This window comes from Candoia aspera, chromosome 2 (assembly GCF_035149785.1).
Source record: "Candoia aspera isolate rCanAsp1 chromosome 2, rCanAsp1.hap2, whole genome shotgun sequence".
NCBI lineage: Eukaryota > Metazoa > Chordata > Lepidosauria > Squamata > Boidae > Candoia > Candoia aspera.
This window is the reverse complement of record NC_086154.1, coordinates 242,163,571-242,178,499: the sequence shown is the minus strand read 5'-3', so window position 1 is coordinate 242,178,499 and position 14,929 is coordinate 242,163,571. Positions and strand designations below refer to the sequence as shown.

Here is a 14,929-nt window from a genome sequence, read left to right as displayed (position 1 = left end):
CAAAAATCTGATCTTGGTGGCTTGATGCTCTTTTATTAGAAGGAGACTTTTTTCTTCATTAGGACTCATTTAGAAGCATGGCAAATCTCCCAAAGGTAGCCCAGTCCTTTTCTAAATGTATATTTAATTTTAATATAGTAACAATGTGTACTTAATGTTCTTCATTGGACTGATGTGTGATAGAGAGTGTCAAAAAGAAACCTTACATTAGACATCTAAATCATATAACTTCCTTTGATGCTTAATGCCTAATTACAAACAATAAAATATATTTCATCTCATATGCAACTTGGAGTAGGAAGATATTATTTATGGGACCTATGTTTCTGCTAAGTGAACAGATGTGTAATCAAAATCTATTCTTCCTTGAGTCGAAGGAGGTTTATGTTCAGAACTACCTGAGTTTCTACTATGAGTCATATCAGTGCTCCAGCAAATTTTTTGTCCACACAACATGCTTCTCAGTATTCATGATCAGTAGAATTTTCTGATGGAAGAAAAGGTGATTATTCGTGATTTATTTATTTATTTATTTATTTGTCAAATTTTATTACCGCCCATCTCCCCCCACCAAAGGAGGGACTCTGGGTGGTTTACAGAAACAAAATTTAAAATTCAATATCAATATAAATACAATAATAAATAAGCAATAAAAATATAAAATATAATAAAATCCAGATGGCTAAAAGTTGCGTTGCAGTCTAAGTATAAAAGATAAAAAAATACAAGATCGTGATTGCTATTTATTAAAAAGTTAAAAGATGAAAATTATTCCAGCATTCTAATGTTCAGGTGCATGGCTTTTGGTCATAAAATGCTCCTGAATGAGACACATTACTGTAGTTAAGCAGATTAGTCCCTGCAGCCTTGCAAAACAGGTATTTATGTTCTGTTTCTCCCATGGAAGAAATGGTGACTCACATTTGTTTTTTCCTACTGAATTGCAGCTTCTAATGTATGCTTCCTCATGGGTGCTCTTTGGTATAGCATAACTTATGGGCCTAAGTTTCTTAAAATTGTGGCCCATTTGATTAAAGTTTGCATCTGTTGTACAAATTGATGTAGTGGAGTGCAGCGGAAAAACTGAGATTGAAAAATAATCTACTAATGCTAGCAACTTTTGTAAGGCTTATATCTTACCATACTTCCGTACTCAGTGTTCTTTTTGTAAGTTTGCTGGGTGAAGGAACAAGCCTATGAAGAAGGCAATAGTGTGTTCTGGTGATGACTGAAAAAACAAGGTTTCATTTTTTAAAAAAATGAATATAGGAAATGATTGCCTTCCATCACTGTGTCTATTTTTAGCCAAAATGGTCTTGTTCCTTCTTATCACTCTATTGGAGGCAAACACAGGGAGAATGTACATGGAACTCTTTCTTAAAAGTACCACATGGGTAGACATTCCTTGTGTATTTCAAGTAGGCATCCAATTTCATTTAATGAGATATTCTCATTAAATTATATTGTTCATATATCCTGTATGAGATAGGATTACTTAGAAAATGTTCTCTTTCTGATTCAGGGAGAAAATCCAGAAAGATGTAGAATGAAGTTGTAATATTTTCACCTTGATGGCTTGACTTCAGGGGCATACTTATCAAAATAGACCTCTGGAGTCAATAAAAGATCTGGAGATTTTTGCAGGAGTAGCTTTTGAAGGCTGGTGAACACATTTGGAATCTTGAAGTCATACCATGGGAACTCTTAACAAACTGCCATGAGGAGGCTTATACATGTGCAAAACGATTGTCACTGTGGCCATTCACAAAACTCTCATTAACCAGATGGCAAATGGGAGAGGCTGTTCCTAGACCCATCTTGCAGCTGCCTTCTCCATCACAACTTTCTTCTTCTTTTCCTTTTTTTAAGATGCATGTGGCAGCTTAGAAAAATGCACTGGGCTGCAGCCACATGCTATTTCAAAGAAAACCCCTATGTCTATTGCATGCAAAGCATATTTTATGTATCTCATAGTTGATAGGATATGGGCAACACTATGTTGGTTTTCAGAGTAGTTTCTAAAGATTCTAGTTTGTATGGAATGGCATGATCTTACTTGCATTAAAACTGGGCTTTGACTGTTTGTAGGATTGATTATGCTTGTGGCCAAAATATGCTAAAACTGATGGTACTATCTGTATCATTAGCAGGAAAAATTGGTTGCTGAATGCAATAACAGTATTATATGATAGAAGTAAATTGTGCATGAGAATAAACTTAATGCTTACCAGATTGTTCTATATTGGTATGTGGTGTTCTCTTGGTTGTTTACTCTGATTATTGATAAATACATAAAGTTTGTGATGATGTTACATGCATTGGTTGGAGATGTGAATGTGCCTGTATGCAGAGGATCCGGTATTGCTGGTTGAGAATCTGAATTATTTGCAGTAAATGTTAGATTGTATGATGCAATGAGTAGTATGAAAATTAATGTATGAAAGACCAAGATAGTTGTTTTTGACAGGGTAATGGAGTGAAGACTAGCAACATTTATGTAACTGACTTATACAGAAAGTACATGAATTTGAGTATCCTCATGGAAGGTTTATTAAAGATGGGGAAATATATGGATAAATGTTAAAACATGCAAATGCTGGTAGAAAAGTAGTGGGTAGTATATATGCTGTTGCAAGGAAATAATTAATATCTGTTGAAAGAAGTAAACATGGCTATGTATATGAGCATGTTTCTGCCCACTTTGTTATATGGGAGAAAGAGCTGGTTATGTCAGGAGAATCATAAATTGGATGAATTGAGAATGAAGTAGTTAAGAAGTGTATGTGGTAGAACCAGAAGAGAAAGGGAGGGAGGGAGGAAGAGTGAGTGACCAATTCAAAGAAAGAAATTGTGGTGGTTTGGTCATATAAAGAGAATAAATGAGGACTGAATCAAAAAACAAATACCTAAAAGAACAGTGAATGGGTTGAGAGGAAGGGAAGAACCAGGAAAGCTGTGGTTGGATGGAACTGATGAATCTTCCAAAAAGAGGTGAGTTTAAAGAACAAAAGGCCATGTATGAAGTAATACACGGACATGGTAGAAACAGTGATAGTTTCCGGTGTATCCGTGTATTGGCATAAACTAGATTTAGCTATTTCCTTTTTTTTTTCCTCCTGATAATGCATTTTAATATCCTTGGCCTACTACTTCATTTTTTGCACTTTGCATAACATTGCTTATCCTAAAAGTGAATAGTATGATGGACATGTACTTCTTTGAAGCTACGTGAAATCCAGAGGCATTTTTGCAAATAAATGTAAATGCTAAAACCTTTACACAATGCCAATTTTCTATTTAATGTTTAAAATTAAGTTTTTTTTACTAAAAAAACTAAGTGGATTAGGGACTCTGGTAGACATTAAGAGAGGATTGTTTATGGGTACATTAGTATTCATTGGCACCAGAGTTCCTCTCCCTGAACTGTTAGCTTTCCTTTCCTCAACTCACAACAGTAGATGCAGTTTGAACTGCATCTTTTATAATTTTATAATTAAATGCAAGAAACTTTATGATTTGTCTTTTAAAGAGATGCTGAAGGTGGTTTACAGTAAAATTGAAAAAAAAAATACAAAGAAGTTGTGAATGCTTTTCTGAGGGAGGGTTCAATCTGCTTTGAAGGAGGCAGTGTCCTAACAACCTTACTCATGACAGGCAGTGGTTCATCCCCTCCTTACGAAGCCACCCTTGGACCCAACAGTACTGGACAATTGTTGTCTAGTTTCCAACCTTCCTTTTTTTAGGGAGGGTTGTGGAGAAGGTGTTAAGTGCACAGCCTCTGGTGGCCCTGGAGGAAGCGGATTATCTGCATCCTTTCCAAACAGGGTTCAGACTGGGTTATAGTACCAAGACAAAATCACACTCCTCTGGAACACTTGAGACAGTGGTGGTGCATCTATCCTTGCCCTCTTAGATCTCTCAATGGCTTTTAGTACCATCAACCATAAAAACCTTCTGGCCTGGCTTCAAAGGCTGGGAGTGGGGGGCTGTGTTTTGCAGTGGTTCTCCTTTCTCCAGGGCTGGTTCCAGTTGGTGTTGGCACTTCTTATGTGGGGTGCCTCAGGGCCCACTGTCTCCCCACTCCTACTTAATATCTACATGAAATCAGTGGGTGAGGTCATCCGTCACATTGGGTGAAATAGCATCAATATGCTGTTGATTCTCAGCATTATATTTCAAACCCTGGCCACAGAAGTAACAGGGTTCCCAGTGCCTGGGGGATGTGAAAGTCTGGATGGGGAAGAACAGTTGCAGCTCAACTATGGCAAGACCAAGTGTCTCCGAGTTTTAGGGCCCCTTGGATCTGGTGATTTTTCGTCTTTCACTCTGGACAGAATAGCCCTCCCCCAGACATAGTTGGTATACTATTGGGGAGCCTCCTAGATTCATGACTCCTGCTTGAAGAGCAGGTGGCATCAGTGGCCAGTGGGGCCTTTACACAGATTCATCTTCTGCACCAGTTGCACCCATTCCTGGACTGGAGGCTCTGCTCACTGTCATTCATGCCTTAATTACTTCCCAGTTGAAACTGGTGATTGGATGGAGTTGATGAGATCCTCCAAAAGAAGGGGATGAGAAGTTTAAAAAGCAGTATATGAAGTGGTGCATGGACATTCTGGAAGAATAGAAGGATGTGGAAAATGAATGGTGTTGGGTAAACTAAATTTAGCTACATTTCTTTTTTTCATCTCATGGCTTTAATTTTTTGCCTTACGATTTCTTAATGCTTTTCTTCACTTTGCATAAAATAATTTAATCCAAAAGTAAATAGGTTGAAGGTTATGTATATAATGCCTTTTTTCCTGAATGTCAGTAAATTTTTGTGGCATTCCTTTTAGAAGCCAGTAGAAATTGATTTCTTTTGTCAGTTGCATATTTACACAGAGGCACACAAATGCTAACTGTAAGAATATATCTGTGTAAATGTGAATAAATTGTCAGTTGATTTTTATAAACAGACAAGCTGGAACAGTTAAGCCTCGCCTTATTTTTACCACAGGTGAAACATATTGTGTGAAATACTACAATTGGTTGCTCAAACAACCTTTACAATATTTCTTTTTAAGCAATCAAATGCCAGTCTGTCAGAGGAGAACATAGTTTTGTATGTTGCAACATTTTGACTAATAATTGGTGTGTCTTCATATTTTGACTAGTCTGGAATTTAATATAAACACTATCTGGATTCAAAGAAAACATTTATGATTAAATTGTTAAAATATTTTGACAGTTTGCTTTAGGTAGTTTGAGCTCAGCTTTTACGCATTGTTGTAATTTCCTGTGGGTTTTTTCCCCCTTAGTTCTAAATGCAAGACAAACATTTCACACTTGGCAGTTGTGACTGATCTCTCTGAGTTTATTTTATAAAGTGAAACAAAAAGGGGAGGGGGGAGTGGGAGACATGCCTCCCTTTTTCCAAGAATGGTCTGGTGAGAGCAGCTTTTAAATTCTGTGACAGCAGATACTCTGAAGTTGGTAGCTGGGGGCTTATTTTTTAAAATCCCAGGGTGCTATTTAAATTTGTTTGCCTCCTCAAATTTAAGTCATGTCATCACTGGTTTGGATTACCTCTGTCTGCCAAGAGTTGGACTTGCATCAGATCAGCCTTTGTTTTGGAGACAGGCAGAAGAAAGAAGTCCAAGCCATTCCCATTGGCATTGTGCAGGCAAAATTCTAAAGTAGGTGGTAGTTTTGAATTACTCTGCTAGGTTAATGTGGTGGTTTTGGGAGGAAGCATTTGATAATCTGAGCTTTTGTCAACAAGATGTTAGAAGATTAGATTCAAATGATAGAGAATAGCTTTTATATAACGAAATGCTTGCTTCAGACCTATGCAAAATATCTGGCTTATTGAGCTGAAATCATATCACTTCAGTTCCATTCATGCTGTATGTATCATTACAGGTTAAAACCAGAAATAGTTGTGTGGGCCTACAAGAACTAAAACTAACCTCCACAAGTTAGTCAATACTTTCGTTAGGTTCAGCAAAATGCACAAAAATGTGTAAGCTTTTTTGTTTTCCAGAATTCTTCACTAGGCTAGGCGGTAGCAAAAGCTGTAGATTCAAAACATAAGTTGAGTTTGGTCATGAGGTGTACAACTTGGAGCGGTCACCATCGTAACTGTGAACAGTCACTGCAAGGCAGTCGCTAAATGAGGATTACCTGTAACAACATTGCAAAACTGTTTAGTAATAGCATTGGGATAAATGTAGGGTGTAAAATTGCACTAAGACTTTGGGGATGCACTGTACAACCACATTGTTTAGCCCTGAACAATGCAGAAGAAATGTTTACAGTAGCCCATTGCAAAAGTATCTCTGCATCCCTGAGGTTTAAATGTTGATCTTCTGTTCAGTGAAAAATTTTAATTCCAGAAAGATTATGCAGGCTGTATAAAAGAGTTTTGAATATTTGTTATCCTATACATGAATTGTGAATAGATTTGGAAACTGCATTCATTCATTCATTCATTCATTTATTTTTCAAACTTCTATTATGGCCCATCTCCCCCAAGAAAGGGGATTCCATTCCTGTCAGTGAAAATGAACTGTCCCCAAAGCGTAGGTCTCTGGCATTTCAAAAAATGCACTTGTTTATCTCTTCTTTCTTGTTTTTATAGGACATTACCTCTCTAACTGGTGTTCCAGAGGAGCATGTTAAAACAAGAAAAGTTTATATTTTTGTTCCAGCCCGTAATGCCATGCAAGCTGGTGTTAATAACACCAAAAACTGGAAAATGGAATTTGATACGAGGGAGCGCTGGGAAAACCCACTGATGGGTTGGGCATCTACGTAAGTATAAAATAGCTAGCATTTTTACAGTTTATTCTTTGATGAACTTCATTCTCTGACTATTTTAGGGAGAATGATGGAATTAAGCCATTCTTTGGAAATCTATAAGGAATTATTTATGGCAGTTAAAAGGCAACTAGTGCAAACGCTCAACAAGCATGGTTAGATTTCAGAAGTTCTAATACAGTTATTTTTTTGCCAGGGTTTTTGCTATTTTTCAGTTTGGAATTTTTTTAAACTTCTGAGTGTGAGATTGGAGGCCATTCTCCCACTCAGGGAAGGGGGTCATCTGGTGGTAGAACATACACATGACCACCTGGAGTTGCATTAAATAGACTATGAAAGTATCCATTCCAAGAATCAGATGAGATCAAATTGTTATTAGCTAGGTTAAATTTTACTTACAGAGAAATGAGGGCCAAAACAGTCATCTTTATTTACTACAGCCTGATGGATCTTAGCCCAGTTCTTTGGTGCATAATCTTGTTTCTTCTACTTTAAAAGTCTTGTAACTCTTTTTTAGAGTACAAAGGGTACTGGAGCCATATACAAAGGGAACAAGTCAGATCCTGCAAATTACCATGCTATCAGTGTTTTATCTGTAATTAGTAAATGATATCTTTTATCTTTTATTGATTTTATTGTATTTCTTTGTTGTGAGCTGCCATGAGTCATTGGGAGTTGAGTGGCATGCAAGTTTAATTGACAACAACAGTTATTATTGTTTGCCAGACTTTTATACTATAAACTCTTGGATTGGATGCTTTCTGAGAACATCTTCAGACAGGCAGTGTTTAGACCTGGTCTTTCAATTGTGGACCAGTTTACAATATTATACCACCTAGCTGAGAAATGTTATAGTCTTCCAACAGCTCCCTTTATGTTACTTTCATAGGCCCAAAGGCAACCTTTGATTCCATACCATTTGAGAAAGCATCCTTTCCAATTATTAGATATTGAAGTCACTATGGCAGCAACTATGTACCAGCAGCCATTAAACTATTCAAGGCTAAAGTTTTAGGTTCGATGCTTGTGGGAACATCCTTGGTTTACCTTACCTTGAGTCTTCCTTAAGACAAATCTATCTTGATTTGGCTTAGTGCAGTAGCAGGGGATTTTGGACATAGATAAAACCAGAGTTTCCCATTTGCATTATAACTGCCCAGAGTCACTGGGAGTCAGGCAGCATATAAATATAATAAATTATAATAGTTGTTATTATTGTTATTGCTGCTGTTCAGTAATTACCTCTCTTTGGTCATTTGGTCACCAGATACTTCTAAAAATATTTTACACATTTCAGATAGAAGACTTTTACTTTGGTCCAAATTGGCTAGTTACCTGTTAGGGCAATAACTGATACACCAGTATTTCCTATGAAAAGTGTACCTGTGTATGCTCTGATGGAGTGGCTGAGTCTATTTTTCACAGCCCTTATTATTTGTCTGTAAAACGAGAATAATAATCTGGTCCACTTCTGGTTGAACTGGTTGAAATAATTGCTATCTTTATTTGAAGTTTTTTTTTAGATTTTTTATTCTGCCTTTATTATTTTTAAGGCAGGGAACATACCCATACTCCTTCCTCCTCCTATTTTCCCCACAACAACAACCCTGTGAGGTGAGTTGGGCTGAGAGAGAGTGAGCATGAGGCATTAGATAAATGCTACCTATTAAAGACAGCGAGTTCATTCAGAAATGAAATTTTAGCGTGAGAGAAAATTTCTGTAATTTAATCAACTAAGATTTCATTTATAATTAATTACTATTGTAGTCATTACAATAATATATAAAGGGTTAAAGTAGCAGAACTACCGTTCATTCTCTACATACTTAGTAGTCAGGTACTCCAGGCTTTGGGAGATCAGCACCAAGGTATTGTTAAGTTTTTCTGTGGGTGTTTTGCTTGGTGTTCCAGCACGGCTTCCTCAGTACAATTGCTCCAGCCACTTGGCCTCACAGTGGCCTATAAACCTACAAAAACACCACAAAGAACTCTGTATAAACCAAAGAACTGCATGCCTCACCAAGACAAAACTAACGTTGTATGCAAAATCAACTGCCAGGGTTGCAACAAGCACTAGATAGAACAAACAGGGTCCCAGCTGCATCAAAGAATTAACACATAACTACTAGAAAGAACCAGGATCACAAATATTTAACAGCCACCCAGGCTCTCCATGGCCTTTGGGAGAACACAGAAATAATAGATCACACAAACAGCAGGAGAGCCCGGAGAAGCTGACTACTTACTACATATATATAGCAAACATGGGCTGTCTTCAGTCCAAGAGAACCTTAATGTTCATTCTGCTGCCCTAAATATGGGTAGTAGCATCTTTAAGATTATTGTTGCCCCCCAAATGCAGCAAAGTCTAGAAAATGCCTTCAGTTTTCTTCTGCACCTTGCTTAAAACTCGCTGGCCTCCAATATGAGAGTAGATGCATTTTTGTCATACAATAACATGTGGCAGTATCTCCATAGTGCTGTGGCAACTTGTTAAATTTTATGTCAAAGGCTCAATGAAAGAAGTCATTCTGTTTACAATCTGTCTTCATCTGCTTGCTTTCTGAAGTCAGAAAGCTAGTTTGCCCTCACTCTGAAGAAGGTGCTGCAGATTTTATGACGATTTAGTTGCAGATCGAAAGGGCCTTTTGCAATGAAGCAACTGCACACCGCCTTCTTAGAGAGTGTGTTTTGTTTCCTTTTTATGACCTTGAGACACGATTTACATAATTTCAGTGCCACTGTAACAGATTTATTCTCATCAATTCTGAGAATTCATCTTGCTTCCCTTGGTAGTACTTGAAGTTCTATTTTAGTGATTGTGGTGGTGTTGTTCATGAAAGAGATATTCTGAAAAATTAAGCAAGCACATGTTTAACATTTCAGGCTGGACTGTGGGTTTGGATGTTTGGCTTACTCAGAAAATGGAAGGCTAAAAATTCTTGTCCCTTTTGTGGTTCAGCCTCCTCCTCTTTAGAAATAAAAATCAGAATGCAAGCAGAAAAACTAGTTTATTTTTGTTTCCTTTTTTTTGTGGCGTAATAAAATGCATTTCTAACCCACCCTTAGATGTTGTGAAACTTTAGAATTAGAAGCAGGCTGCTAGAAATTTGTCTCAATTCTTGGATAGAGAATATGATTTAAACAGTTAAAGAATGCGTGCAAGGTTACTTGGTTGTTCTAGCCAGCTCTATATTTTGAAAATCTCTGGGATTTCCAGCTAGGCCTGAGGCACTTATACTGTGCTCCACAAGCTTCCACTCTATTCTAGATCATCTGTTGTTTTTCTTTAGCAACTCTTTGAAACTGCTAGGTGTGGTCATCTAGGGATTTGTAGTTAAGTGTGATCACCATGCGATGACACTTTATTTTTTTCCCTTGCCTTCTGAGTCAGGTGAGGCTGCGGAGCTGCTGAACCACTGCGTCTGGTTTTGACAGTGGGCTAGGTGACAGCAAATAAACAGCAGCCAAACTCTAAGAAGGTGAAAGTGCTGTGAGCTAACGGTCCTTCTGTTTGGGGAGTTGGTAATCCTTCTCTCCTGGATAGGATTGTCCTCAAGTTCCCAGTTTGGAAGCATCAGTGCTGTTGTTATAGGCCCAAATACTTTGGCTATCTTTGCTCAGTGTTTCTCAACTTTGGGAACTTTTAGATGTGTGGACTTCAATTCCCAGAATTCTCCAGCCAGCTATTGAAGTCCACACATCTTAAAGTTCCCAAGGTTGAGAAACACTGGTCTAGATACTCTGATGTTCTAATAACTATCAATCAGCATTACTGCAATGTATTGTGAAGCTCCAAGTAGTATAGAATATGGCTGTCAGACTTTTACTGGTGAACTGTATCACTCCGTTTCAGAAGCAGAGGGTTTACCCATTGACTTCTCAACTCCCTCTTTTGGGGGAGATGGGCAGTGGCGAAATTTGATAAATAAAAAATAAACTCAGTTCAGAATGCTGATTAAAGCCCTACATGGCATCTTCCTACTATATCTGTCCTTTAAGAATCTCTGCCAAAACTCTTTTTTTCATGTGCCTTTTCTTTCAGAGATACAAAAATAATTTACAGGAAGAGGGTTTTCTTAGACTAGAGCCAATGATAGTGTTATTTTGGTACTAGGAAAAAACAGATTTGCCTTAATAGTTGAATCGATTTTTCTGAATTCTTAATGCAACCTTTAAATGTTTCACCTATTTCCATGATTTTTTATTATTTACAGAGCTGATCCTCTGTCCAATATGCAACTAACTTTCTCCACAAAAGAAGATGCCATTGCATTTGCTGAAAAAAATGGTACGTGCAGCAACAACCAGAGTGTAATTGATGATACTACCAGTGTGTGCTATTGAATGAGAGGGGGAGTTTGAGCCATTAGCATAAAGAAATGGCCAGACATGGGGCTGAGATTTTAGCTTGATAGATGTGTCCTGTTGAGTGGGTAGTAGTGCCTAGTGTGGATGGTGAAGCACAACAGGAACTGCTATTGACTCAGCAGCCGTGCAGCTATATGACTCTGAAGTAGAACTTGAAATATTAATATTCTCTTACACTGCTTGAAACTGAAGTTTGGATTAACTCTTTACTATAATGGATAATAAAAAAGGTTGAGCTCCATCAATAGTAAAATTGTTCAGTTGTCCCTTCATAGACCCTTGCTGCTCTTGTTTTTTCAACCATCCTCACTCTGGTTGGCTACTTTGGCCAGAGTGATTGGTGTCTTACCTTGTAAACATCCCAGGCAGATTCTTCATCTGTTTATCATTTAGCCTGGAATACTGATACCAAGTTCTGGCGCTGTGTCTCATGATTTTGGGGGGCGGTTTTGCTGTGCAAGATTGTGTCTTCCCCAGTGGTGTCACATTATTGCACAATTTTACCAAGGTAGGCATTTATCAGAAACTGATATTTCTATGTTCATTCTAATCTCATATTGACAATTATATTGCATTAGGAAAGACTAGAAGGTTTTTGAAGGAGTCTTCTCTTTTGCTACATGCTTCATTTTGATTACCATGGCTGTACATTGTCTTCAGAAAGGATGAAACATTTCTCAAACTTTGATAAGACTGTGAAGCTTAATTCCTTGTTACTGTAACAGTTACTTAGTATAAATTGTGTTGAAACACACTGGATTTGGGGGGAGGAGGCACATTCCAAGCAGACTCAGTAAAACAGAAACAGTATTCCCCCAAATAATTTCAAACTAATACAAATATAATGAAACATTAAAACCATCACATCATTAATTAGATTACTCTCATATAAAACAACAGTATACCGATTACAGATCTTAACCAAAGGCCCTTTTGAACAGCTCCATTTTAACAACTTTCCTAAAGGACAGGAGCAGCAGTGCCATTCAGATTTCTGTAGGAGGATGTGCCATAGTGCTACTACTGAGAAATATGTTTCTACTCTCCCCTGGACTTCATTGGAGGGAGCAATCCTTAGCATCCCTACTGACGACATGGACACTAGAGGGTAGGATCCACCTGAAGTAAATGGTCCTGCAGATAGCCATGTCCCAATACATTTTGGCTTTATAGGTTAAAACCAGCACCAAGGAACAGATTCTTAACAAGCAATCTGATGCATGCATAATAAGCATTTCTAATTATTATTGTTGCTTTTAGTGAGAAGATCAGCTATTCGATCAAAGTCTATCTTGGGGGCACCTGTCTTCGTTTCTGCAGGACTAAAAGTGTTGATTTAGCAATTTTCTTAACTAAAACTTACTGAATATGTCACTCCTGGCATCATAATAGACTGAGAATGTTTAGGGAGTAGTTCTTACAAGCATTCATATCCCATAAATGTTGGTGTTAAATCTCTACATTTTACTTTTATCTCATTTCCTACAAACATTTGACAAGAAAATCAGTACTTGCTAATGTGAGAACTAAGAATGTTGGCCTAATTCCAGTGGATGTGAGTGAGAGATGTTTTACCATCTGCTTGTGCCAGGGCATCTTTATCTTGGTTTACAAGTCTCACTTATTCCATGATTAGGTCTCATGAGTGCAGAGATTGCCAGGCAGATCAAATGATGCCAAACTACTTTATGTGCTCATTCCAAGCACTCTGCAAACATACAGTTATTAAACTCAGTTTCATTCCTGAACTAGAGTCAAAAGTTGAAATTATCCCTAAGAGCCTGGAAATGAATGTGTAGAACCTAGGTTTGTCTTCTTGTTTAATATATTTTTATTTCAGAATAAATTCTCCTTAAGTTATCCCTAATAACACATAATGTGGACAGTATTTTAAGAAATATAATCCAAAGATTAGGAGGGACCCAAGTTGGGGCTGGCTGATCTAGTGAATTACATGGAAATGTATATATCTATAAATAGTAATGCATTAATAGGAAATATTTTAAGCATAAAATTAATAATCATAGAAAACCAGTCTCCATATTCACATATTCTGACAGACTTCCTTCTAACTCAAAGATTGTTTTGTTTGTTTGTCATAGAAGGGAGTTAGCTGTTCCTGAAAAAATACAGGTCTGAAGCTGTGAATTTTTTCTGGATTATGTCTTGAATATATAAGAGAATAAAATAAAAAAATACTCATCCCATATTATCCTCTCCCACTCCCAGATGGCTTTCTCAGAAGCAAGCATAGAGTGTCGTCACTGCACTTTTACTGAGATGTGAATAGTCTATTAATCACAAACATTTATCCTTCCTTGATCCCATCTGTCTGTCACAGACTGTCCATTCCTGTCTGCCTCTGTATGATTATCATCATGCAGTTCCATTTCCTGAATCTGACAGAGGAATATAATCCAAGTTTTACAGGTGGAAAACAACTCTTTAAAAGTTTAGTACCTTTCAATTCTATTTGTTTTAAATGTGAAGCTATGGAAAAAATAGCAAAATTCTTGTTATGTGAAGCAGCTGATTCTGAATTCAGGATCGCATTATAAATTCTCCAAAGCTCACCTCTTTGTCCTTCTTGCTTCCTTGTGGCATTGGGGCACTCTGCTACCAGGCATATTTTCGACACTTGGCTTGACATCTGATAGAGAGGTGTGAATGCATAAGATTACAGGCCTTCATGTGTCAACTGTCGGTCCTGGTCCATCAGCAGGAGCGGTGAAAGTTGGAACACGCAGTGCCTGAGATCTGACAAACCTGGGAACAGGTGTAGGTCACATTTAAGGCATATCTGTCTTAAAGGATTATTGTTCACTGCCTTTTGCAAAAGAATAAGCTAATAATTACATATTGTGTATCAAATATGTTGGTTATTTCTTTTTTGTTAGCTCTTAAAAGCTTGAAGTTACTTTTGTTTGTGTTGCACTTGCTCAGTATTATCAGCTATATGTGTGTTGTTTAGAATTCTCAACATGTTTTTTTCTAGGCTGGAGCTATGATGTTCAAGAGCAGAGGATTCCAAAACCTAAATCCAAGTCTTATGGTGCAAACTTTTCTTGGAACAAAAGAACAAGGGTGTCCACAAAATAGGTTGGCATGGGTTGTCTCTGCATCTGACTGTGAATAAAGTCAGCTGTGCTGTATTTATAGTCCATGTATAATACATCTCTTAATCTCCTAATAAATTTGACCTTTAAACTACTCATGCATCTTGTCGTGTCTATTTAAAATGTTTTTGATGTCTCCAATTGAACCTGTTACAAACTTCCCTATATTTAGAGAGGAGATTTGGGGTGTTCATACCTCTAGGAAATTGCTGTACGTGGAATTCATTAAAAGGAATGTTTGAAATGAGCTGTAGCATTAAAGACCAAGCCTTGGCTTTTGAGTAATTTTATAGTTCAATATATATTCATACTTTCACATAGAAAAGCTGTTAATAGATAATCTGCGGTGGTTTGTGGGTTTTTCTCCCGTTGTTGTACAAGAGCACACTGTTTTATTAAAACAAGATCTTATCTGAATAAAGACTTCCTCTGGAAGATTAAATTAAGTTCACATTCTTCTGAATCTCAGTACCATTCCGCTTGAACAAAGATTCAAGATTTTATATTTTGAGAACTTGAAGGCACACTTAGAACATGCTTAAACCTCATAAGAGAAATCCTACCATTGCTTGTTCGTGTATAACAGTGAAAACTTACTAGGATCCAGGCAAAACTGTTCCCTCCATTACTGCAAGTGGGGA

At 37.3% G+C, this 14,929-nt stretch overlaps 1 protein-coding gene across 1 annotated transcript in view; it reads left to right on the top strand.

Annotated features, from left to right (window-relative positions):
* The window catches only part of NDUFS4 (NADH:ubiquinone oxidoreductase subunit S4), a 46,888-nt gene extending 32,506 nt beyond the window's left edge, over window positions 1-14,382 (top strand). Inside the window, exons 3-5 of the mRNA XM_063295668.1 lie at window positions 6,623-6,795; window positions 11,019-11,092; window positions 14,168-14,382. Coding sequence (XP_063151738.1) covers window positions 6,623-6,795; window positions 11,019-11,092; window positions 14,168-14,271 — 351 coding nt within the window. The 3' untranslated portion in view covers window positions 14,272-14,382. The remainder of the gene's footprint in view (window positions 1-6,622; window positions 6,796-11,018; window positions 11,093-14,167) is intronic.
* Window positions 14,383-14,929: the final 547 nt, after the last annotated feature.